We start from the raw sequence: 26,012 nt of genomic DNA, 5'->3' as shown, positions 1-26,012 counted from the left end.
ACACCGCATTTTTTTTACACATTCCTAATAAGTGAAACACTACGGAGCGTTATGATTCACTTACATTATTTATTTTAAGTGCTGGAATTAAAGGAGACAAGCATTGTTCACTATTTACAGTAAAGCATTCCCCAGACATCTTAATTAGGGGTGTCAGTTTAGGGTTATCGGCATTAACCCAACCACCTTTTGACGCCGTCAATTTTTTTTTATGTGTGATTAAGGTTTCCATAGCAACCAGCGGCTGCATTGATAAAAGCTGCTGGTCACATGATCTACACGTGTATATTAAAAAAAGAAAAGTAGAGGAGGCGTTACATCTGCTTCCAAATATTGTACGATGAGGATGAATTGCTCGGCTGAAAAGGCAGAATTTTCTCTCAAGGAATATCACTTTTAAATTGAGCCCAATAAGAAATTATATATATTATATATATTTGTTTCCTCACAATGTCATTTTCAAATAAGTACGTAAGGCTCTATTACTATTTTATGTACGCCCCGAAACAGATTATAACACACGCTGTGTTTAGTTTAGTAGTTTTTCACCCCTACACGGGCGCGCCGTTGCTTACGTCATTGATGTCGCATATCTAACGTTCCAGATTTCCGTCACCTGGTAGATCTTTTGCAATAAATATTGTGCGAATATTTTATAATAATATAGCCTTATTCTTACCGTACACGAAAAAAAAGATTAAAAAAATAAATAAAACACGTCGCTTGGCAAGAAAGCCGAGGACACGGACATGACGTCAGTCACGCCGACAACACGGATATGACTCAATTTCCGGCCCAGCTGGTATTCACGTGATGTGACAGGTAGTAGTTATGGCGGCTCTGGGTTGACGAGTAGTCCCCCAAAAAAACAACAAAAAAAAAAAACGCACCTAACACCCCCAGGAAAAGGCTTCGTTAGCTTCCCTTGTCACCTGCTTTCCCGCAGGGGCCTGGCCAAAATGACGGCCTGATACAACATCGGTACCGAGACCCCAGCAATGCAGCAGCACCATCAACAACAACAACAACAGCAGCGGCAGCAGCAGCAGCAGCATAAGGCAGAGAATAGTAAAACCAAGAGTATGTTTCTGTCTCGAGCGCTGGAGAAGATCCTCTCGGATCGGGAGGTGAAGAGGAGTCAACACAGCCAGCTGCGCAAAGCCTGTCAGGTGGCGCTGGGTGAGCGAGCGAGCCAGCCCGTGTTCTGCTAAAATGTCACCCCCGTACTAAACTCCATACTAAAGGTTGATTTAACGTCCACTTGTTAATTCTTGCTTTTGAATTGGTGATCCATTTTTTTAAAAATCCTCCTTCGACCACGTTAGCTAGCATTGGCAGCTGAGTGGCCCTGACTGCCGTAGCGCCTGCTAACGTGTAAAAGTGTCATTAATGTGTCGTTGCCTTTGTATTGATGTGACTTCTTCAAAAGAACGTCCTTTAGACTCCATTCTCACCTGTCATCGCAGGCGTTTGCACGCCGGCATCGCTATGTTTAGCCGGCTAGGCTAGGCTAGGCTAGGCTAGGCTTGCTAAATCGACCAATCACTGTCTTGTACGTAGCACTGTCACCCAGCCAGACGGCCCAGTAAAATACATACACACAGTTACGGAATAACACTTGGAAGCCATTAATCCCTTCCAGTCCCCCAACCCCCACATAACGTTATTGTGTTTTTAATAAAAGTAGCACCGTATTGTGATATTTAAATTATAAAAGCACAATCAAATATGCAAGAAAATGTAAATGCGTTTTTATTAGTGTATAATTAATTTGACATACATTCCAGTATTCATGTGAGGGCTGCGACGATTAATCGAATCACTAGAATAGTGCTGCTACTAATGATTATTTTAAGAATGGATTAAACTGTCGATTACACTGTCAACACATATTTACTAAATGTTTTGTTTTTTTTATCAGCGATGCAATTGAACTTTTCTAGATTATTTATTTTTGCACTGATTCTGAATCTGCCCTAGTTTTTCTTTAGCACATCAGGTTTTCACAATATTCATAAAATAATTGATATAATATGGAATATAGTCATACAGTATATTTAGTCATATTTATGAATTAAGCGTTACTTTCAAGCACAGGTCATTTTTCCCCCCTGAAACATCTCAGCTATAAATTACAATTGCATGGTGAAATCAGTATTGCACAAGCTTTTATAGGTCAAAATTAAAAACGAATTGAAAATATCCGCAAAACCTGATGTGTTATGAAAGAAAATATATTTTAAAAATCAGTTTAGCGACACATAAACTGATCTGATTAATCGATTATCAATATAATTATTGATTCATTTTATAATCAGCTACTTGTCGAATAACCATTGCACCTCTACACTAGAATAAGTCGATTATAGAAAAAGTGAACGCAAAGTCAATGCCTCAAAGTTTCGCGGGGAGCATTTTTCCACAGGGACTAATGTTACTGAAGTTAACAATGGAGTAAAAGGGCTATGGGTACTTCACAGCAGCATGTTTACTACCGCCAAACCAGGGTATGAATGTTAGCAACTTTAATTTATCCTACCATGGCTAGTTAGAAGGTATTGTAAAACCCATGCAAGTACATTGAAAAAGTACTTAATTTGATCATGTTCATCAGTTGCACATGATTAAAACATGGTAAATGGACATATTCTTACCACTTTCCGAAAATAATCGAATAATATACAGTTTACCAGTTTACCACATTTTTATTCATGTGCAACCGATGTACATGTTCGAATTAAGTAGCACGTCTGATATCTGTTACTGCAAGGCAGCAGTAAATTTACTGCAGGGTATATAGTACCCTGTCAGTGTGAGCTTGACGTCATCGAAATACATTGACGTACACGCACTGACATAAACACTTGTTGTAAATCTAAACTGCAGCTAAAGCACATACCATTAAATATGCTTCATTAGACGTGTGCCCATTTAACAAGCCAAATAATTGATGATGGCAACCATTAGTAATGTGAAGTTTGGGCTCATTTAGACCAATGTGGGGGAAGTGTCAGCCTTGACCAACTAGAAGAGGAAGTAAACCCAAACATATTTTTGTCCAGAATATGTTCTATGCAGGCCCACAAGTTGAAATACGGTATTCTGAGTTGCTCAGGGCTTAGGTAACCACCAATGACGTCTCACCTGTTTTCTGAAGCGGAACCATGATTGGTCATTATCTGAGCCCTGAGCATCTGTGATCTCATTTTCAGTCAACAGAAGTGACAAAATGGCTGCCCCCTGAGCTAGCTAAAAAACGAGTGGATTTCTCATATTCCACAAACGCAATATTAATCAGAATGCCGTGTTTGAACTAGTGGGCCTGCATAGAACATATTCTGGAAAAAAAATATGTTTGGGTTAACTTTACTTTTCACAGTCTGTGACGTTAAATATTTGAACTACTTATGTATTGTTGTTTACTTTGTGTCGTCACTGGCCATTGTTGACGTTTGTGGAGAGATTTGTATGGGTAGTTTGGGCATCTGAGCATGTAGGTTGTCTTATGTGTTCTGTCAGTGCCGGCACACCCATATCAAATATACACTGCCCTCCATAATTATTGGCACAGCTGTTTAAGATGTGTTCTTTAGCTCATACTAAATTCATTTGTTTATCTAAATAATATAGGATCAAATTAAACAAAAAAAAAAGGGAAACCTGACCTAATTAAAGTGCATTTATTCAGTTGGGAAAAAAATCCCTTATAAAGTAATATTTACTTTACATCATAAGTGCCACAATTATAAGCACCCCTGATGTTAATACTTTTTATAACCCTTTTGTCAACAAAACAGCACCTAATCTTCTCATCTAATGTTTCACAAGATGGGAGAATACAGAAAGAGGAATCTTCGACCGTGCCTCTTTGCACAATCTCTCTGAATCATCCAGCGACTTTGGTCCACTCCTCTGCACTCTCCTCTTTAGCTCATTCCACAGATTTTCACTGGGGTTGACGTCTGGGGACTGAGATGGCCATGACAAGAGCTTGATTCTGTGTCGGGTGAACCACTTTTTTTTTTTACAGAATGAGAGGATGCTTCTGCAGGAAAAATTGAATTTCTTTTAAGGATTTGAACACATCTTAACTAGGGCTGCCAATAATTCTGGAGGGCGCTGCAGTTACATACTGTAGTAGTATTGCATTTGTTCTAATGATGGCCACCACTTGAACAAAGAAACGGCACATCAGTGGCTCCCAATTACCCCCACGATGACCCACAGTAGCATATGTTGCTGTATACATTATTGCAATACGCACTTGAGGAGGGTCGACATGGCAACTAAAGTCGACATTTACGGTGGAGCCCACAGAGAAAGTGCTTTTAGAAAGTCTTGATGCCTGCATTGCTTCTGGATGTAGTGACTAAACCACCTTGTCTATACAAACATTGGACTGATTAAATTCCAAGTGAAGGACAAAATTCTTACATTGAAAATTTTGTCGAGCCTCTACATTTCCATAGTCTGTCATTTGTGTTGTTGTCAAAACCACATCATTGTATTACAAGGTATAAATTAACCAATCTTGTCTGATTTTTTTTATTTCTACACTTAGATGAAATCAAGGCGGAGCTCGAGAAACAAAAGTAAGTGCACTCAAGCATTTACATGTATGTTACACTTGAGCAAACGTATTCGTGTCGGATAATACGAGTTCAAACTATAAATACAAATGATCCTTAATTAGAGCATTTTAAATACAGTACAGTACAGTCAACACTCAACAGCATGCAATTAAGCATGCACATATACAATGTATAGCACTTGGGCACACACTTTGACAAATTTGATGATGATGAAGAATTACTATAGCGGTGCAGTCTGGTGTAAAACAACTAACATTTGACTGCAGAGCAAAGCACACCAGGTACATTGATTTTGCCGACGCTCGTGGGGCTGCCTGCGCTGGGGGCGAAACTCGGCTTCACTGTATTATTTATGCCCGTTTTGACACCCACTTTCTTGCCCCGCCCTCACAGGGATGGTACGGTGGTGCCACCCAGAGCCAACTACATCGAGGCTGACCAATATGTGCTGCCATTTGAGTTGGCTTGTCAGTCGAAGTCCCCGCGTATAGTTAGCACCTCTTTGGACTGTCTGCAGGTTAACACACACACGCCCACACACACACACACATCACACACACATGGATATCACCAGTATGCACTATTCACAAAGAGTTGGGGATAGTTGAATTTTGAAGTAGCACTCTGTGTTGATTGAGGAAGCTCACATCACATCTAGCTCGAAAGCTGCGCGTGTAAACATACTGATTGGATCTGTTACTTAAAAAAGTGCTTTTTGGGTCTTCATGGCAGAAACTAATAGCGTATGGCCACATCACGGGCAATGCGCCGGACAGCAGAACCCCGGGTAAGAGGTTGATTGACCGCTTGGTGGAGACCATCTGCAACTGCTTCCAGGGCCCCCAGACTGACGAGGGAGTCCAGCTACAGATCATTAAGGTATGGTGAGCTCCATTTTCACAGCGCGGCACACTTTACTTAAGTTTCATGTGATGCATCATTTTTTTGTTGGCAGTTTCCAATGCCAAAAGTTGCTAAGTCCATACTTATATGGATATTTAAAAGATGTGGGCAAAAAAATTGTGCTCAGGGGTCACATTAGATTTTTAAAAATGTAATGTAATGTCATTTAAATAAATGTAATGCTAATCAAAACAGCAGCATATAAACAGTCTCTCAGATGAAAAAATATTGAGTCTTAATGCATGTTGCAAGCAAGTTTCTCTTGCAGTATTAAAGAGGTTCTTGCATCATGTGGAAACATGCTGGTATGTAATCACTCTGCAACATTGTGTGCATCTAAGTTTACATTCCACCAAGCTACGTGACAAGGTAGCCCCCCGCCCCCCCCCAAAAATGCAGGTTGTCTAACCAGACTTTGCGGTTTGACAGATTTGAATGTTTTGGAACGCCTGACAAATGTGGCCCGATCACGTCATATCAGCTGATATTTTCTTTTGGGGAGTTGTCATGGGAAGCTAACGTGAAGCTAGCATCATCTAACAATGATGATGTCTGCAGTATGGAAATATTTGAATGTGGAAAGTGACAGCGCATTGGCATTAGCTTGCAAAAGTCACATGACCAAATTCAGAAAACAGGTGAGCCGTGGTTGGTCGTTACCTGAGGCCTGAGCAACTGTGATGTCATTTTCTTTCGACAGCAAGTGGCAAAATGGTCACACCCTCGGATGGATTTTGCTGCCTAACTCATATCCCAAAAACACAATATTTATCAGAATACCGTGTTGAGACTAGTAAGGCCGCTTAGAACATATTATTTTAAAGAAAAGTTTTGACCTGACATTTTTCCTTTTAATAAATTGCTATGGTATCGGATCGGGACACGTTATCAGCAGATCCTCAAAATCAAGTGACTTGGACTCGGGTGCAAAAAAAATTTGATTGGGACATCCCGAGTATTTTCTCTACATTTTACCATAATCGACCACTGCATTTAGCTTTCAACTTCAATTTGGGAACATACGGGTAGTGTTACGTAATAATTCCATAAATGTGTGGAAGTAGTGCCCATCTGCAGTTGAATACCGGTAAATAAACGCCCTCGGCCACCATTTGTAGAAATACGATACCGGTACGCTTAACTCATTTCTGCAGCTTGTTGATGTTGTTTTGAGGGTATTGTGTACACACTATCAGGTTAGACAGGACACAAGTTCTGTATCTCCTGTTATGACAAACACATTGCATATGAATAAATATTCACATACAGTCCAGTTTCTTTTCTAAAGGAGCCAGACTCTGGAATTTGATTCCCAGCGAGTTGAGGTTGGAGACTGATGGAAGCATATTTGACAGGGCCCTAAAAGAAAATGGCTCAAGTTTGGACAGAAATGCTTGCATGAAAATGTGGAAGTCAACCCAAACATATTTTTTTCAAGAATATGTTCCTAGCAGGCCCACTAGTTGAAACACGGCATTCTGATTAATTTTGCATTTGTGGAATACAATTTAAGCAACAAAATGCACTCGTTTTTAGCCATATCTGCGGCGGCCATTTTGTCTTGTGTCGACTGAAAATGACAACACAACTGCTCACAACGATCAATCACGGCTGACCTGTTTTGTGAATCTGAGCCGTGATTGGTTGTTGTGAGCGGTTGTGATGTCATTTTCAGTCGACAGAAGACAAAATGGCCGACCCGAGAGATGGCAAAAAACGAGTGGATTAACACTTATTCAACAAACGCAATATTTATTTTGACTTCTCCTTTAATATTGGAACTACTTGCTCTGACACTGATTATACAAGATTGTAATATGGACTCATTAACTTGTCTGTATTAGTTGTACTTATGATTTTTGATTGAACTCCATCCAGGCCCTTCTGACGGCTGTGACCTCCCCACACATTGAGATCCACGAAGGCACAATCCTCCTCACTGTCAGGACCTGCTACAACATCTACCTGGCCAGCCGCAACCTCATCAACCAGACCACCGCCAAGGCCACGCTCACTCAGATGCTCAATGTCATCTTCACACGCATGGAGAACCAAGCTGTCAGTCTGCTTTACAACTTACATAGCCTTGACGAATAAAGTTGATTAGTAGCCCAGCCCTAGTGGCACAAAAGCACATTACAAAGCTGCCACACTGATGGACGACCAGATGTCAGCTATCTTCAAAGACCAATGTTGGCTCACATTTTGTGTCTTACGCCTCCAGGCTTTGGAGGCCCAGGAGCAAGAGAAAGACCGGCTTCGTCTACCCCAAAACAACCCCTCTCCGGTCCCTTGTACCCGGAGATCTGGCTCCCCTCGGTCCGACCGGACGCCCACCCCGGAGCCACAGAGCTCCCCGTCACCGGCAGCCAGTACACCGGATCTCAACGCCATCAGCTCAACACCACCTCCTCCGCCTGACGTGGACCGAGATACACCAACCGTTAATGGAGAGTCAGAGAGAAGTAATGTTCCACCGAATGTAGCCACTCAAGCTGCATGTGGCAGTTTAAAATCTTGTTTTTTTCCTTGCAGATTCAGTTTTTGAAGATGAAGGCACTGAAGCACCTCCAGGCGAAGTAGTTGAGGCAGATGGAGAGTATTCAGTAGCACAGGCTGAAGGAGATGAAGGAGAACAGCCACCTCACACCGGTCAGAAGCGGTTTTTTTTTGTTTTTTTTGTTCTACCATCGTTGTCTATGTGCGTATAAGATAGTTTCCGCAAATAGGCGGTGTATCATGTGCGGCTTATAACCCAATGCCTGTTATTTTCGACTGGATTTCACTGTAAGCAGTTGTTCGGGTGTACCTAATCTCTTGGCTTTGCAATTGTAATACCGCTCTTGACCTCTCCTCCTATTAGATGACCCGGCTGCCCAGCGCGTCTCTGAGCAGACACGAGTAGCTCTCCCGAAAGCCGATGCCGAGGCACTACAGATGAACGGCATCATCGAAGACCGCTCGTCTGTTTCTTCAGCGGACATGTTGGTGAGCCACGTGTCTGTGCGGTTGTGAAAGAATTACTTGGTTCCCTTTGCGTTATGTTTTTGATAATCACTTGTACTGAATCTCATTCAATTGTGCACTAATCAATGTTCTTGTGCTCAGGATGCTGAGGCCCTGCAAGGACCCCACAGCGCCTCCCGTTTCTCTCATATCCTACAGAAGGATGCCTTCCTGGTGTTTCGCTCACTCTGCAAACTTTCAATGAAGCCCCTTGCAGAAGGCCCTCCGGATCCAAAGTGCGTAAGAAGCAAGCTAGCTAACGAGACCTTTTGAGCAATTTGTTCAACTGCCTGCTTGTCTTGTCACAGCTCAACTTGCTCTTGACACTTTTCCGCTGGCAAGGGCAGGTGATAAGAAGTATGATGCGTTATTATAATGCAAACACTGCACCCTTTTCTTGCTACTCTTATTCTCCGGTCCAATAAATTAATCTCTGGCCAAGAAGTAAATACAAGGAGTGCCTCGTTCTCCATTGTTTGTTGACACGTCTTGTTCAGACTGCCGTGTTAAAATGCAAAATGCTCTTTGCACTTGCAACATGGGACTATTTTGTGAAAATCTGTCCGACATGAACCAAAGATGTGCAACATGAATTAAAATGAAAAAACAAATTATACATTTCACGAAATTCTCCAGTCTGAATACTTTGTAACGTTGATTTATTTAATGAATATGCAAAATGTCTATCATTGATGTTTTGCTTGGCTATTATGGGATACTGAGTTTAGAGTTTCGATTTAAAGTTTCCAGCATTACAAATTTGGCAAAGCTTGGTGCGTACATGTGGTACCTGTACTGTGGTTGCATTTAATGCGCTGACACCAAGTGCTTCATCTCTCTTATATATAACTTATACTGCCTTGCCATCTCTGGTTACTGTAACTTTAACCCTGGCCAAAGTAAACTGAGCCCAGAGGCCCATTTAGATCACGAAGGTCTATTGTGAAACCGCACTTGTTTTAAACTACGAATACTCCTAACACCAAACTCTTGGTTTCGTTTGTTGGGATGAGGTTCGACTTGAATCACATTCAAATATTGGGTGTTTGTCGCTTGAAATGCCGTCATCGTCTCCCATGCATTTTGATGACATTGTGACATTTTTCTATTCAAAAGACATTCATGCGCCTTCCATATGCTGTAGCCTGAGCCAGGGATTGTCAGTTGGTCACCTCATAATGATAGTGTCAGACCCCCGCAAGCTTTGGCTCGCAAACACCAAAGTTTATGGTCAGCCCAGTTTCAGAACCCCTGCCCTAAACAATTGGAGGATGCCTGTTGGTCAACAGTGTAGTTGCCTACATTTTTGGGATTCACATTTGTTTTCCAATTCTTATTTTGTGCAGGTCACACGAGTTGCGCTCCAAGATTGTTTCGCTGCAGCTGCTGCTCTCTGTGCTGCAGGGTGCAGGGCTGGTATTCCGCACGCACGAGATGTTCGTCAACGCCATCAAGCAGTATCTTTGCGTGGCGCTCTCCAAAAACGGCGTCTCCTCCGTGCCGGAGGTGTTTGAGCTCTCGCTGGCCATCTTCCTCACGTTGCTCTCCCACTTCAAGGTCCACCTGAAGATGCAGATTGAGGTACATGGCACATTGGGTGGTGGCGCCTTGCAAACTGATATTTTATTGCGATATTTTTAAAACCCTTTCTAACATACTGTGCGTCAGGTGTTTTTTCGGGAAATTTTCCTCACCATCTTGGAGACGTCGACGAGCTCCTTTGAGCACAAGTGGATGGTCATTCAGACACTAACACGAATTTGTGCAGGTATGCGTCTCAATCAGGGTTGGGCAAAATATGCTTTGTTCTGTAATATAGCCCTTGTAGCATTAACTTTATCAAGACTGCATGGATTTTAAACCATTAAATAACCCTTTAATAACGCATACAAAGTGAACATTCCAACAGTACTCGCAATCATACATTCTTTTTGACATCATCAATCAACTACCTGTGCCAAACTATTGCTGCCGTCTCTTTGTTGACAATAATGTATTTCCCATTTGGTAATGCATTTTTTTTTTTCCTCTCCAGATGCCCAGTGTGTGGTTGACATCTACGTGAACTACGACTGTGACCTCAATGCCTCCAATATCTTTGAGCGCCTCGTCAACGACCTGTCCAAAATAGCTATGGGCAGGAGTGGCCAGGAGCTGGGCATGACCCCTCTGCAGGTACATACTTGTGGTTGGCTACTCTGATACATGGCACACAATTGAAAGAAGAAGAATAAATCATCCCATTGTGTTTAATTTGTTGTAAAGTAACATGCATATTTATATAAGATAACATATTGGTGAATTGGAAATACTGTATTTCGTTGGGTTTTTTTTTTTTGTAAGGACCACAGAACTGTGAGACAGACATGCCAAAATCTGTATAATAATTACCATAATTTCTAATAATATATGGTATTATATTATTGTCTGTTGCATCACTCAAGGGCAAAAAATATGTGCACTTTACACCAACTGTCATTAAACTCACCTTTTGGCATTTACAGACAATAATAAATGTTAGGTAATACACACAAATTCAGCCAATTAGACTACACGGGCTATGAGTAGCCAAGTTAAAGAAAGCTACCTAGTGGTGTTGTTTTTTTCTCTAGCACATTAGCTTTTCATCATGATAATAAGATAATACAAATAATATGTAATATATTTACGTAGTAATATTCATGAATTAAGGGTTAGGTTCAGCAATCGGTGGAATTTTCCTCTGAAATGTCATAGCTATACATTACAATGCATAGTAAAATCTGCATTGCGCAAGCTTTATAGGTCAAACTTAAAACCCCCAAATTAATCTCAAACCTGAATTGGTGCAAAACAGGTAAAGATCTTTTTTCTAAATCAGCGTCAAAAACACATTTAGGGACACATAAAGACATTAAGATTTGCTGTTGACCGGTGTTATTTTGTGCCTTATTAGAGTGGAGTCCATTATATGTGAAAATCTATGTGAAGTTTATGAAAAATTAGGAGTACGTAACTGAGTAGAGCATTGCTATGTTCTTAACAGTGTATTGCTTCTGTGGTGTCAACAGGAGCTCAGCCTGCGTAAGAAGGGCCTGGAGTGTCTGGTGTCCATCCTCAAATGTATGGTTGAGTGGAGCAAGGACATGTATGTCAATCCAAACCTTCAGGCCAACCTCGGTAAGTATGTGGGATCGCTCCCCTCCTTCAATCTGCAATTTCCCCACAGGTTTTGCTGACGTAGGCCCTGTGTGTGTTTGTATTGCAGGCCAGGATCCTCCATCTGAGACGGAGTTGTCAGAGTCGAAGCTTCCGGAGCAGCTGGCAGGACGTCGAGATAGCATCAGCTCCTTGGACTCCACCGTCTCGGCCGGTGTGTCGCTGTCTCAGCCGGACCACCCGGAACAGTACGAAGTCATCAAACAGCAGAAGGACATCATCGAGCATGGCATTGAACTGTGAGGCTTTTCAGAGATACAGTTGCTGTTCAGGAAACGTGAGAGTTGATTAATTGCCTTTGTTTTCCCCCAGCTTTAACAAAAAGCCAAAACGTGGTATCCAGTATCTGCAGGATCAGGGTATGTTGGGTTCCACAGCGGAGAACATTGCACAGTTTCTTCACCAGGAGGACAGATTGGATACAGTAAGCGAATGTGGATTTTGGATATCAATTGCATCAGTACAATGACGATGCTAACTACCACGTGTCTGCATGTATAGACCCAAGTGGGCGAGTTCCTGGGTGAGAATATAAAGTTGAATAAAGAGGTGATGTACAGCTACGTGGACCAGCTGGACTTCTGTGGGCGGGACTTTGTCTCGGCCCTCAGAGCCTTTTTGGAAGGATTCAGACTGCCGGGGGAAGCCCAGAAGATTGACAGACTGATGGAGAAGTTCGCTGCCAGATACCTTGAATGCAATCAGGGGTGAATCTGCTATAATACACTTGAGAATAACGTTATGATTTTCTCATGTCATTATGTACCGTTAGCTAACTGGTGTTTTGTCTTTTTTTTTTGCAGACAAACTTTATTTGCCAGTGCTGATACAGCTTATGTGCTGGCCTACTCCATCATTATGCTCACTACAGACCTGCACAGTCCTCAGGTAAAAATGACGGTCATTCGATTCATTACATTATGTACCTCTTGTATGGTCTGCCTAGTGTGCTCTTAAGTAAAATGTTGCATTAAGGTCAAACAGTCAAGTGTAAAGAATCATGCAAGCATGATATTTATTTATTTATGCGGTGCCCTGATGGCCTTTTTTTTACTATGGTGCACTGTCAATTAAGAGGGAAAGATACAGTTATCAGGGCAATAAAAACACTTAAAACTAGAACGTCTATCAGCAGAGCGCAGACATACCCACATCCGAATTTCCATCATTGTACACCATCGTTGATACCAGTCTCCTGCTCAGTGCTGAATTTTGTCAATTGTATTTCACTGAGGATTTAAAGATGAAGTCAACCCTAACATTTTCTTTACAATAATATGTTCTATTCAGCACCACTAGTCTCAACTTGATATTTAGATTTTTATTGTGTTTGTGGAATACAAATTTAGCAGCAAAATCCACCCGTTTTTATCCATCTTTGGGGGCGGCCCTTAGGTCACTTGCTATTTACTGAAACTGACATGAGAGCAAGTGACCAAATGGACCCTATGATGGATAAAATCGGGTGGATTTTGCTTCTTAACTCATATTAAACAAACGCAATTGTAATCAAAATGCCGTTTAGACTAGTGGGGGAGCATACAATATATTCTAAAGTACATTTTTGGGTTGACACCCACTTTAAGATGACAAATAAAAAACCTGTCTTTTAGTGTTGTGGGTGAGTGTTGGAAAACCACTGGAAACCACAATGTTACTGAGGTTTTTTTTTTTAAATGTCAATGAATTGATGAAGCAAACTTAGTTGTACTACGACTATGCTCATCCAACAGCATTGTTAACCCAAGTGACTTTGCTGTGTTTGCTAATAATTCCCTGTCTTGAACACAAGTGCCTTAAAATATCCTGTACATGTTCTGTATTAGTCCCCATGCACTCTTGTTATCCACATTTAGAGTCACTATTGCTCATGTATTTAGGTGAAGAACAAGATGACAAAGGAGCAGTACATCAAGATGAACCGCGGAATTAACGACAGTAAGGATCTGCCCGAAGAGTATTTATCCTCCATATATGATGAGATTGCCGGCAAGAAGATAGCCATGAAGGAGAGCAAAGAGTTCTCAATCACACCCAAGTCAACCAAGCAGAGTGAGTATTATTTCTGGATCAGCGTGTCCCATTTTTGCTCATGATCCACCTTGGCAACCACTTTTCTCTCACTTGAGGTGTAGCCAGCGAGAAACAGCGTCGCCTGTTGTACAACATGGAGATGGAGCAGATGGCCAAGACTGCTAAAGCTCTGATGGAGGCAGTCAGCCATGCTCAGGCCCCTTTTTTTAGCGCTACACACCTGGAACACGTCAGGCCCATGTTCAAGGTCTGTGAAACTGGTAGAACTGTAGTTTTGTGTCCTCACTGACATGTATTTGGACGATGATGGAGTGGTTATAATTTCGACCCTATACACCACCACAATTGATTTTAAAATAATGCAAATCAAGTGATTGAAGTGAAGGCAGCAAGTACGAAGGAGGTGAAGTTGGCTGTAGAGAAGGCCTGGCAAAGCATCTCCAAGGAGGAGGAACCTCACTATTTGAAAATATCCTGGGCTGCTGACTCTTGAAGCATTTTCATCCATTTATTGATTAAATTGACCTTACCAAAATGGATGGACAGTGTTTCCCCGCGGTATTGCAGTTCATTTGCACCGCTCCTATATTGCATTTTATACGTAATTGTTTTTTGTTTTGTAGGTTTTTACAGTATGGTTACTACTAGTGTTATGCCCTCCCATGTGGGGAAAGGCAAGCAACAGTCACCGATATGTTTTTCAGCTGTTTGATGAACTCTGGAAGAACTTTAAAACAAAGTGAGCTCACTCGCCCAAAAAGCTGTTCTCGCCTCAGCTATCAGCCAGACAAGAAGGCAGACTTACCGACGTAGTGTGCCACCCTACTAGGCCTCTCCTCTTAAAGGCACATGCATATACACAGACACTACAATACGTAGAGTATTTTCTATACCTTTTGTGCGTTCATTTGGTTTGTTTGGACTCATATATGTTTGTGTTTAAAAGGTGTTTTAATACATTTAATGTGTTTAAAGCATCTGTGAGGGCTAAACTTATTACTGTATATATCCAGAGAAGAAAACTTATGCAATTTATGAGGGAGGAGTGGAATGTGGTGTGTATGACGTGATAACTTGTTTGTCACTGTGTAGGTACTGAGAATAATTTTGAGAAGGGAAGCCAGGTAAAGGTCATGGTGGCTATTTTACGCAGTCCTTTATGGTTTTGAAAATAGTTTGTGTGCAGCTCTGATGGTATTTGAAAGTGGGCTATCATTTCCAACTTCCAGCTGGCATGGACCCCATTGCTGGCAGCATTTAGTGTGGGCCTTCAGGACTGTGATGACCCAGAGGTGGCTTCACTGTGTCTTGAGGGCATCCGATGCGCCATCAGAATCGCCTGCATCTTCAGCATGCAGGTAAAAATTGCTTCATTTGAATTGGCAAGCGCCTGTGTGTTGTTGTTGAGTCACGTTCCACTTTGGTGGTAAGCGACGTCCTTGCCTGCGTGCAGCTGGAACGAGATGCCTACGTCCAGGCCCTGGCCAGGTTCACCCTGCTGACAGCCAGCTCCAGCATCACTGAGATGAAGCAGAAGAACATTGACACCATCAAGACCCTGATCACTGTAGCACACACGGATGGAAACTACCTGGGCAACTCCTGGCATGAGGTCAGTCAGTCCGCGTACTTTGTGGTGACCACTACACTTGATGGTATATTTGATATGATTCCCATCGGAAATGTAATGGAGACACATTTCTAATAGATCCTGAGGTGTATTAGTCAACTGGAACTAGCTCAGTTGATTGGCACTGGGGTGAAGACGCGCTACATATCAGGGGTGGTTCGAGACAAAGACGCCATCATCAAGGGCTTACCCTCTGGCACAGAGGAATTCATGCCCCTCGGACTCGGTAGGTAACACTGATTTAGAAATCAAAGGATAGGTCTTGTACTACTACTATGTTGTCTTGGCTACATCATATCAGTTTGCAAACACAATATTGGAAAGCATTTTTTGTGAGCTTTGTAAGGTATAAGCAGTGACAAGTCACTGATACACAGGGCTGGACGATTAACCGATTTTAATATTAATTTGACTTTACTGAGGTACCCATGAGTGTCCTAACTTCAGAGTTTTTTTTCGCTTATGAGCCACAGTTTATTCATTTTTTTAAATGCTCAGTTTTGAGAGTGAAAATTGTAGTTACAAGTACGTGGTCACTTGACTAACCATTGCCAATGCACCTTCAGCCCTCTATTGAACAGGACAGTCAAACACCCAAATACAAAATGAGAACACTTGCAAGGAGCTACAGTAGGCCAAAACTCACGCCCATGCATAGAAGGCAATGGAAAATGCCATGAGGTTTTCATGGTGGCATGTTCAATGTGTTGCAGGTAACCTGGTGGGAAATCAGGACAAGCGTCAGATGGCTCACCTCCAGGAGTCAGTAGGGGAGACTAGCTCGCAAAGTGTTGTCGTGGCTGTGGACAGGTGCACCACCACGCTTTGATCACCACAAGTGTCGAGCTGATAGTTCATTACCTTACTCTTGCACTCTTCTGTGCTATTTGCAGGATCTTCACAGGTTCTACCAGACTGGATGGAAATGCAATCGGTGAGTGAGACCCCCCCCTTCCCTCTCTGCGACCACTTGCATAGCTAGACAATTTGCTCATCAGCTCCACTGCTCATTCATCTTCCTGCAGTGGACTTTGTGAGGTGGCTATGCGCCGTGTCCATGGACGAGCTGGCCTCGACACATCAGCCCAGGATGTTCAGCTTGCAGAAGATCGTGGAGATCTCCTACTACAACATGAACCGCATCAGGCTGCAGTGGTCTCGAATCTGGCAGGTCATCGGGGACCATTTTAATAAGGTTAGTGGATCCAGAGGAGTTAGAGCCTTATATACTGGCAATACTGTGGCCCATCCTAGACTTTCACCAATCAATCAATCTTAGACATGCAAAGTATACATGGAGTTTGAATGTCAAATAAAAGGAACTGCCAATACATTGTGTGCCTTCTTGAAAATAAAAAAATAAAAAACACTTGCATTTACTCCATGACACAATAAAAACTGATCCATGATGTGTTTGTGAATGGTTGCTCTTTCGGGAGGCGATCCAGACTCAGCAAAGTTTGCTTACTCCTGAGCAGTTTAAAAAAGACACTCTTTCAAGCCTCGATTCCTGTACATAGATTTCACAAAGTAATCATAGTCTTGGAAAGACTCAACATCAATTTTGTGCATCCTCTGTAGGTTGGCTGTAACCCCAATGAGGATGTAGCCATATTTGCAGTGGACTCACTGAGGCAGCTCTCTATGAAGTTCTTGGAAAAAGGAGAATTAGCGAATTTCCGTTTCCAAAAAGATTTCCTCAGGCCTTTTGAACACATCATGAAGAAAAACAGGTAAAGAACATTGTAATATGATTGTATTGTAAAGGTATCATTGTCTGTCTTATCATCTTTGACATTCTGTCGGGCATTGCCAACACAACAGGTCTCCCACTATCAGAGACATGGTGATCAGGTGTGTGGCACAGATGGTCAACTCCCAGGCTGCCAACATCCGTTCGGGATGGAAGAACATCTTCTCGGTATTTCACCAGGCAGCCTCCGACCATGACGAGTCCATAGTGGAGCTCGCCTTCCAGACCAGTGGCCATATCGTCAGTGAGTTTCTTCCATTTAGCACAACTGCCCAAACCACTAATTCCCAACCACTGTGCTGCGGCATGTTAATATGCCGTGAATTTTTCATGACATCCTCCTGGCTAATGACACTAGAGACCGTGTGTATCTTGTTTTGTTGGATCTGACTGCAATGTTGATACAGTGGTCCGCAGTATTCTATTGGCTTGTTTGCAGTACCAGGTGGGCATGCATGGTAGCACTCTGGAGTGGTTTAGATCAAATTTGGCAGGCAGGACTTTTTGTATTAGGGTTGCTCTGAGTCCCTCTCTGTCGTATGGTGTTCCACAGGGTTCAATTTTGTGGCTCTTGCTGTTTTCATTATATTTGCTGCTCCTGGGCTCCATCTTAAGAAAGCGTGGTATTTCCTTTCACTGATGTGCGAATGATAGATCTATGTCCCGCAAAGCAAAAAGGACACATTCTCTTAAAGACCACCGTTATGTTGTCTGGAGGAAATCCGTCTGGATGGCATTTAACTTCTTGAACATCAATGAAAAGAAAATAGAAGTTAAAGTGTTTGTTCTCAGTGGCCCTTGTACATAGCATGGACTAAGCGAAGGCTCATAGTGCCTTTTCCGTTGCTGGCCCTTCGCTTTGGAATGACCTTCCGTTAAACGATATCCAAGCCCCCCCTCTGTCCATCTTTAAAACTCATCTTGAAACACATGTTTATTCTTTGGCTTTTGACTCAGCATTGTTTTAGTGTTTTATTGTGTTCATTGTTCTTATGTCATTAATTTGTTTTAACCGTTTTTGTTTTTATATGTCAGGTTTCTACTTTATATACAGCACTTTGTATGCAGCTGTGGTTGTTTTAAAGTGCTGTATTAATAAAATTGAGTTGAGACTAAAGCAGTATGGTAAGTAGACAGACTTTATTCAGGAGAAGACTGAGGGCAGTAAGAAAACTGAGCACTGCAGCAAATGGGAGACTGTGGAGTTTTTCTCAACCACAGCAGTTAGAAATCCCACCAGTTAGTAGCTGCTCTTGCATCAATAGTGACTACTGAGTAGAGATGAGTAGGTAGTGGGTGTCCTAAACTGACAGGGAGAATAGGTGACTGTTTCCATCACTCTTTTTTTTTTTTTTTTTTTTTTAACTCTTTCCTTCCACCCTGATCCACTCTTCCCTCAGTGAATACATTCCGGGAGCATTTTGCTGCTGCAATCGATTCCTTCCAAGACGCGGTGAAGTGCCTGTCTGAGTTTGTGTGCAACGCAGCTTTCCCCGACACCAGCATGGAGGCCATCCGACTCATCCGCCATTGCGCCAAATATGTCTCAGAGAGGCCGCAGGTATGCGCCGCTTAGCACTACTCGACTTTTTTTCCACCTCACATGTACTGTCGTCCTTGTGACTTATCCAGGCTCTGAGGGAATACACCAGCGATGACATGAACGTGGCCCCCGGGGATCGGGTTTGGGTTCGCGGCTGGTTTCCCATCCTGTTTGAGCTGTCTTGTATCATCAATCGCTGCAAGTTAGATGTGCGGACCAGGTATGAGCTAATGGGTCCTACTAGAGTTTTGATTCATATTCTGTGTGCCAATATTTTAAGATATCAGCATTTCTTTAATTTTATAGCCATGCATTTTTACTATCACTATTTTTAATGCAAATTTCGGGACAGTTTACTTGTGTGACAAACTTGCTGTATGTGCCAGTAAGTTGCCTTCTTTCTGTGGTTTCATTTTGTGGCACCTCAGAAGCATTCATTGTTTTCTCCTGACAGAGGTCTTACGGTCATGTTTGAGATCATGAAGAGTTACGGCCACACCTTTGAGAAACATTGGTGGCACGACCTCTTCCGAATCGTCTTCCGAATTTTCGACAACATGAAGCTCCCGGAGCAGCAGACAGAGGTGGAGAGTTTCTATTTATTTTTTAATTCATGATAACATAGAAGAATGTCAGATCTTTTATTTGGTGTAAGGCTTTGCTTACACCTGTTGCTTTATTTTGTATGTACAGAAAACTGAGTGGATGACTACAACATGCAACCATGCGCTGTACGCCATCTGTGACGTGTTCACACAGTTTTATGAGCCTCTCAGTGAGATCCTGCTGGTGGACATCTTTACGCAACTTCAATGGTGTGTCCGGCAAGGTGGGTGTTATACTTCCGACAGGTGGAATCACTACTAACGGTAGGTACAAAAAGTGTCAACCAATCAGAGGTCAGTGTCTCTGATCAAGCATTTTTGTGTTTGCGGCAAACAAACGTTTTTGAAACCACTGCATGTGGTCATTGTAGCGCTATAATGAAACATCTAACAGTGGCCGAAGACTTGTTCACCGCATTGCATCTTTCCCTTCAGACAACGAGCAGCTGGCTCGCTCGGGAACAAACTGCCTGGAGAACCTGGTGATTCTCAACGGGGAGAAATTCAGTCCCGAAGTGTGGAACATCACCTGCTCGTGCATGCTGGAGATCTTTCAGAACACCAGCCCTCAAGTGTACGGCCGCCGGCCACTAAATTCCATTCCCATAAAATCCAAATCCCCTTGCTCATTGCATCGTGTTGTTCTTCCTTCATCAGTTTGTTGACATGGCGACCCGCTGGACAGGAGGACGACGCTTCTGACGCCAAGCACCTAGTAAGGATGTGAACAAACGATTCTAGAATTGAATTGTAAGAGGCGTGACATTTAAAACAGGAGTTGTCAAACTCATAATTGTCAAACTCATAGTTGTCATAATCCTAACACCAACATAACTACCATGTGTACCGGTTCATGCCATAGGAGTTCAAACGTTGCCGGTATTTAATGAGGAATGTCATGTTTATGATCAATTCATTTTTTAATTGGATAAAGGTATTCTTGACAAGAACAAATATGCCTTTTGTTCTTAAAAAAACAAGACTTCGTTCATACAGGGATGTTGGATTTATGTGATGTGTCACAATCCTATCAAGGGCTTTTAATTGGTCCATAACTAAGATGGGGACAAATAATTAGTGTAACATGTACATTTCTATATTTTGGTCTGCACTTTTTGCAAAGGCTTTTGCAGACTCCATGGCATGATTTGCCGGACTCTGTCGGGGGTCCGTGATGCCAGTTTGAAAACCACTGATTTAATGTGTATTTCCAGGATGTGGACTTTGACACCCAGTCCCAGAGCAGCTATGATCGAGCTCTTTCGGAGAGAGGACACAGCCAGATGTCCAGCGATGACACCTGGAAGGGCAAGTCCAATGCCCGTGAGTATACCGCATGCCCAGAGTCCTGCTGCATTGCTTTTCTTGGTACAGTGAAACCTCCGAAGTCGGAACCCTTGTACAATTAATGCGTAGATTGACCAACATTTTCAGTTTAAATATACCTTAAACATCAAACATTGTCATGTTATTCTCTAAATATTGAATGGTAAATGGAACTTCAAACATTGTCTATACATTGATAAAGGATTTATGATGGTGACGGTTTGAGCCAGGAAGAAATTAATTCATTTGGCAGTATTTCCTATGGGAAACATTGTAACAGTTTGTGTAAAAAATTGGAAATTCCACTGTACTTTTGAATTGTAAAGGTAAGTAGTTTCATAGTGTTACATATCTAATGTTACTGTTTATTGTATGTTATTGTTTGTTCAACGTTCATTTAACTATTGTTGTTGTTATTAATGCATTTCAATATTGATGATAATTATTATTTTTCAAATTCACATTCTCAAATTGATTTTTCTTCCTCGTGGGTCTGTGATCCTTTTCTGTCCTTGCAGGAGTTTCAGACCACAAGTTGTTTGCAGGTCTGCTCATTAAATGTGTGGTGCAGTTGGAGCTAATCCAAACCATCGACAGCATTGTCTTCTACCCGTCGACCAGCAAGAAAGAGGATGCCGAGAACATGGCTGCTGCCCAGGTAGGCAGAAGCACACAAATAACAAAAAGAAATGATGCAAGTCAAGGATGAACCATCGGGTCAAAATCTTGTCTACGAAATAGTCACTTTTCAGGAGACCCCAAAAATGGCAAGTTTGTTCAACCATTAGCATTGCATCATGATAGAGAGCAAGCCATTTTCAACACTTTAGATCGATGATGTGGAAAAAGTAACACCCACGCATTTGGAGTGACCATTGGTATTGATTTGTTAAAAAAAAAAAAAAAAAAAAAAAAGAAATTTACCAAAACGTGACATTTGAAGTTTTGGTCCAACACCAGCAATGTAGTCTAGATCGGTGTTTTTCAAACTTTTTTGAGTCAAGGCACATTTATTTCATGGAAATAAATGGCGGCACACCACTATCTGAAATTGTGAAAAAAACCAAACTTATTTTAACAATATAAGTGTTGTATTGTTTATATAAGCATTTTTTAACATTGAAGAATGATGTTATATTATAACTTCTTCAATAGGCATTAAATAAACAGACAAAAAAAGTATTTTATAATGTTTCATATTGATACTTACTCAGTGTGAAACATGGGCCTGTTTGGATAAACATGCGTCACTAATTCGCTTGTCTCTAAACAAAGACAATTAGCTACGTACCTGCTGCTGCTACCTACTTTTTATGGAAGAGTACAACAATGTAGTAAAGACATGATTACGCTGCCAAGCGCTAGACCGCACAGGCTCACAAATTAGGTGATTTCCCACGGCACATCCGACACACACAGTTTAAAAAAATGATGATAAATGACGACACCACCTTAATGAGTGTGGAAATGAAACAGTTCAAATGTGACCAGAGTTTCGACAGGTGCTCTTGAAGATGGCACAAAGCTTGAATTTAATGTCGGATGAAGTGCTTTCAAGTGAAACATTTTTTTTAACTAAAACATACAGTCATTGGATTTGTATAAAACTACAAATAGCAACATGTTTCACTTGAAACCATGATTTAATTAATTACAACCAATTCCACTTTATCAATCACTTGTGAACCATAAAACCACTGATTATTATTACCAACCCTAATGGAAAATTGGTCCCAAAGGGAAAATTACAATTTGTGCAAATATTTATTAAAAAAACGGTTAAAACAAATATATATTAAAGTATTGACGCAAGCTGTAATGTACAGGAGATTTTACATATGGCGTTCACCACTTACGAATAGAGCACCAAACTACACTAATCAAATATAACAGATTTTTACGACTTGGACAAAAAGCCAAGGTTTTGATTTGTCCGCTAACGATGTGTCATCAGTAGCTTTGCTAGACTGTCAGTTATGTAGTAACTGAGGTTGTCGCCCTGTCAGCGAGATGCTCTGGAAGAGGCGTCGGCCGACCTTGACGGTCCGGGTTCTGATCAGGGGATGTACAGACACATGACCTCCGCTCACCTCTTCAAGTTACTGGACTGTCTGCTGGAGTCACACACCTTTGCCAAGGACTTCAACTCCAATAACGAGCAAAGGACGGCCCTCTGGAGGGCAGGTACGTCAAAGATCTCATTGAGTCACGTACAGTATATAAGGTGATGCAAACACTGATGTCTCTGAAGAGTTTCTCTAAAAACACCATGATTGATAGATTTTTAGTTATTTATTTTCTCCCCTTTGTGTTGCTCACCAAAATTTGAGGAGCAAGGTCCTGGACGTGCTTTAACAATACTGAAGTACTGGAGGTGTTAAGACTAATCTTGTCTTCATATGAACATAGCCAATGGAAATGTCTAATGTGGTGTTGACAGGCTTCAAAGGGAAGTCCAAGCCCAACTTGTTGAAGCAGGAAACCAGCAGCCTGGCCTGCAGCCTGAGGATTCTGTTCAGAATGTACTCGGATCCCCAGCTGCGTGACTCGTGGCCTGACATCCAAACGCGTCTGCTTCTGTGAGTGCGACATGCTAGACCGCTTTTGAGTGAACAATGTAGCCATTGTTATGTTTATTATTATGTTTGTATAACACTTTGAACAAAATGTACTGTATCCTTTAAACGTGAAATGAAATGATGTACTAGAGGGCAAGACATCTCAAGAAAAAAACAACATAATAAAAACAACATATATATCACACACACACCATTCTCCCGCGTAAAAAAGACTACCCTGGTAACATTGTTTTTTCTTAAAAAAAAAAAAATTGTGAACTTTTCTAAAAATAAAAAAATACGAGCTATGACTATTTGAATATTTTAGCAGTTTTCTAAAAAATTGACTTCTCGTAAATTATTTTTTTTCTCAATTATAGGATATTTCATAATAAAATTGAACTTTGTTCTTGAGAGATTACAACTTCGCTGATAGTTTAGTACGCATTTTTGACAATAGAATGACTAATCTCGTAACATGACAACCTTTTTTCTTAAAAAAAATACTATTGTAGTATTGCACCTTTTTCTCAAGAGAATTTGATTTTGTCTTTTGAAGGAAATATGATTGTCATATTAAAACCATTTTTACAGCAAAATATTTCATATTTCAATTATTTTTCAAATAAAATATGACTACGGTTAGAATATTACAAGTTTTTCAAATAAATTACTAAACTCTTGAAATGATATTTTTCTGAAATTATTTCTGTTGTTACTTTTTAAAAAATAAAAATCAGTCTTTTCTAATAAAGCATGATAATTCTTGTAATACTACCTACTCTTGTCAATGATGACTGCTAGACCTTATTTTGCAATAAAACAGACTTTACAATTTACTACCTACAACTTGTTTCTCAAAAGTGTGACTCCTCATATGATGTTTTTTTTTCTTTAAAAACAAAAACGCATTTGGCTATTAACATTGTATCTTGTTCCTTGTGACTTTATTCACATATCACAACATTGTTAGTGTATTATGGGATGTGAGTGTTCTCAAATGACGTGTTGTGCAGCTTGTGGCTCCTGGTCGAGTGTTAAAGCGATGATAAATAACAACCAACTGTTTGATTTGCATAAACTGCAGCTCTGCTCTTACCTCATGTTGGCCGAGATGCCGTGTTGTTTTTTTGTTTTGTTTTTTTGCCACCTGGCTCATCGTATTTGTATGAACGGCAAGCTGTGCCGTACTGGTGTTTTTTTTGTCACCCAGCTGCTGACTCACGGAGAAAATTTTGACCGATGATGCTGTTGCCGTGACGGATTACTTCAGTCACTGCAATAGCTGTAAATGTGCTGTAATGTGACGCCCTACTCACGATAAAAAAAAAAAAATGACAAGATAATTCATTTGAATTATTGATTACAATGTTGTTGTTGCTGCATTGTCAGGGTGTGCAGTGAAGCTCTGGCCTACTTCATCAGTCTCACGTCGGAGAGTCACAGAGAAGCTTGGAACAGTCTGCTGCTGCTGCTGCTCACTCGGACACTAAGGCTGCCTGATGACAAGGCACGGATACATACGCATGCTCTCACACTGTTCTTTCTTTCCCTCTCTCTGTCTGTCTCTGTCTCTCTCTCCTCCCTCTCCCTCTCTGTGTCACACATTGTCAGCAGCCTAAAATGAAATGCTCTAATGTGTGCATGCATGTTTTCCTCTCCCAGTTCAAGCCGCACGCCTCCTGCTACTTCTCGCACCTGTGCGAGATGATGCAGTTTGACCTGATTCCCGAGCTGCGCGCCGTCCTGCGGCGCTTCTTCCTGCGCATCGGCGCCGTCTTCCACATCGCCGCCCCGGGGGCGCCGCAGAGAGATGGCCCCTGAAAAGCCCCCCCCCCCCCCCCCCCCCCCACCGGACCCCCCGCCCCCACCACCACCACCACCCTCGTTTCACTCACCCGACCACCCCCGCCATTCCCTTCATTTGCCCCACAGAAGAAGCTCACTGTGACCAGCAGTCTGCTGACTCATCGTTCATCTCATACTGGTCATGACGCCATTACACCAGGGGGTGTAATTGGCCGACAAAAAACTTGACTAAAACTGCTTGGTTAAAGGAACTTGAAGGACCTTCCACCTGCTCTCTTTTGGCCACTTGTGCCTGTCGGGAAAAGACCATTAGTGAGTCAGCCGCCCTGCTATCCCACTCTCTGCTGTCACGCTGCAGTGTTCGGCATTGGCTTGTTTACAACAGTGTTGCGTCCCAAGTGTGCTAATTCATTCCTTTTGTGTGTTGACGCACTGATGGACTTAACCATTTCTTCCCGTCTCTGCAGCCGTAATTGCATCGACTGGACCTGATAAGGCGGTCGCTCCTCTTCTTTTTGCACATCTGTCGCTGTCTAGTTTTGTCCCAAAATGCAGTGTTTAAAGGAAGATGATGTTTGTAATTATTTAAAGTGCATTTAAATATTTTTTGGAGAATCATTCCTTCCCCCGTCACTATGGATGTCTAAATTTCTTCCCTAAAAACTAGGGAATCTATAAATATATATAAATATATACAGTAAATGCAAAAATGCAGACTGTCACGTTTGCAGTGTAAGATTCAATGTATGATATACTCTGGAGATGAAAATGCAATGCTGGTTCTAATATGTTGCGATGTTATCTTTGAGCGTTTGAAGTTATCAATAAACTGAAATTCTGATCAGTTTAACATGAAAACCAATCACTTTATTACGACGGTTCACCTTAGTCAGTGCTAACATGTCATTGCGATCAGGCAGAAAACTTGTATGTCCAAATATGGTAATTTTCAGATTTTTCACAAACCGATCCGATATTTTTATACATTTTTAACCACTGTGATTGCCTCTCGAACGCTTAAAGGTCAGGGTGCAAACATTGAAAACTTTTCTGTA

At 41.6% G+C, this 26,012-nt stretch overlaps 1 protein-coding gene across 2 annotated transcripts; it reads left to right on the top strand.

The window, feature by feature from the left end:
- Positions 1-791: 791 nt before the first annotated feature.
- arfgef2 (ADP-ribosylation factor guanine nucleotide-exchange factor 2 (brefeldin A-inhibited)) lies at positions 792-25,807 on the top strand. 2 transcript variants are annotated; one of them, XM_086026556.1, is made up of 39 exons: positions 792-1,179; positions 4,562-4,592; positions 4,986-5,109; positions 5,325-5,471; positions 7,374-7,553; positions 7,720-7,960; positions 8,031-8,147; positions 8,359-8,483; positions 8,604-8,737; positions 9,848-10,082; positions 10,170-10,269; positions 10,537-10,676; positions 11,552-11,660; positions 11,749-11,938; positions 12,012-12,123; positions 12,201-12,406; positions 12,503-12,587; positions 13,580-13,751; positions 13,835-13,980; positions 14,963-15,091; positions 15,187-15,345; positions 15,442-15,589; positions 16,077-16,173; positions 16,257-16,297; positions 16,389-16,558; positions 16,945-17,096; positions 17,188-17,360; positions 18,517-18,677; positions 18,749-18,879; positions 19,114-19,243; positions 19,353-19,488; positions 19,700-19,838; positions 19,922-19,979; positions 20,479-20,587; positions 21,109-21,248; positions 22,597-22,774; positions 23,031-23,169; positions 24,541-24,658; positions 24,814-25,807. In XM_086026556.1, the coding sequence occupies exons 1-39, from the start codon at positions 999-1,001 to the stop codon at positions 24,970-24,972; spliced, it is 5,442 nt and encodes a 1,813-aa protein (XP_085882682.1). In that variant the 5' UTR covers positions 792-998; the 3' UTR covers positions 24,973-25,807. The 2 variants fall into 2 exon arrangements, with proteins under 2 accessions (XP_085882682.1, XP_085882675.1); XM_086026549.1 differs by having other exon boundaries at positions 793-1,179; positions 13,829-13,980.
- The last annotated feature ends 205 nt before the right edge of the window (positions 25,808-26,012 follow it).

The sequence above is a fragment of the Filicampus tigris genome, chromosome 1 (genome assembly GCF_054856515.1).
Source record: "Filicampus tigris isolate MCC_2025a chromosome 1, RoL_Ftig_1.0, whole genome shotgun sequence".
NCBI classification, from domain to species: domain Eukaryota; kingdom Metazoa; phylum Chordata; class Actinopteri; order Syngnathiformes; family Syngnathidae; genus Filicampus; species Filicampus tigris.
Note: the sequence above shows the minus strand (reverse complement) of the source record. Positions and strands in the feature narration are given on the sequence as shown.

Bases quoted from the DNA above. Each gene is read 5' to 3' on its own strand.
- arfgef2 (XM_086026549.1), top strand. From the start codon at position 999: ATGCAGCAGCACCATCAACAACAACAACAACAGCAGCGGCAGCAGCAG. The intron at 10,270-10,536 runs GTATGCGTCTCA...TTTCCTCTCCAG, and splicing joins ACTAACACGAATTTGTGCAG to ATGCCCAGTGTGTGGTTGAC. The intron at 23,170-24,540 runs GTGAGTGCGACA...CTGCATTGTCAG, and splicing joins ATCCAAACGCGTCTGCTTCT to GGTGTGCAGTGAAGCTCTGG.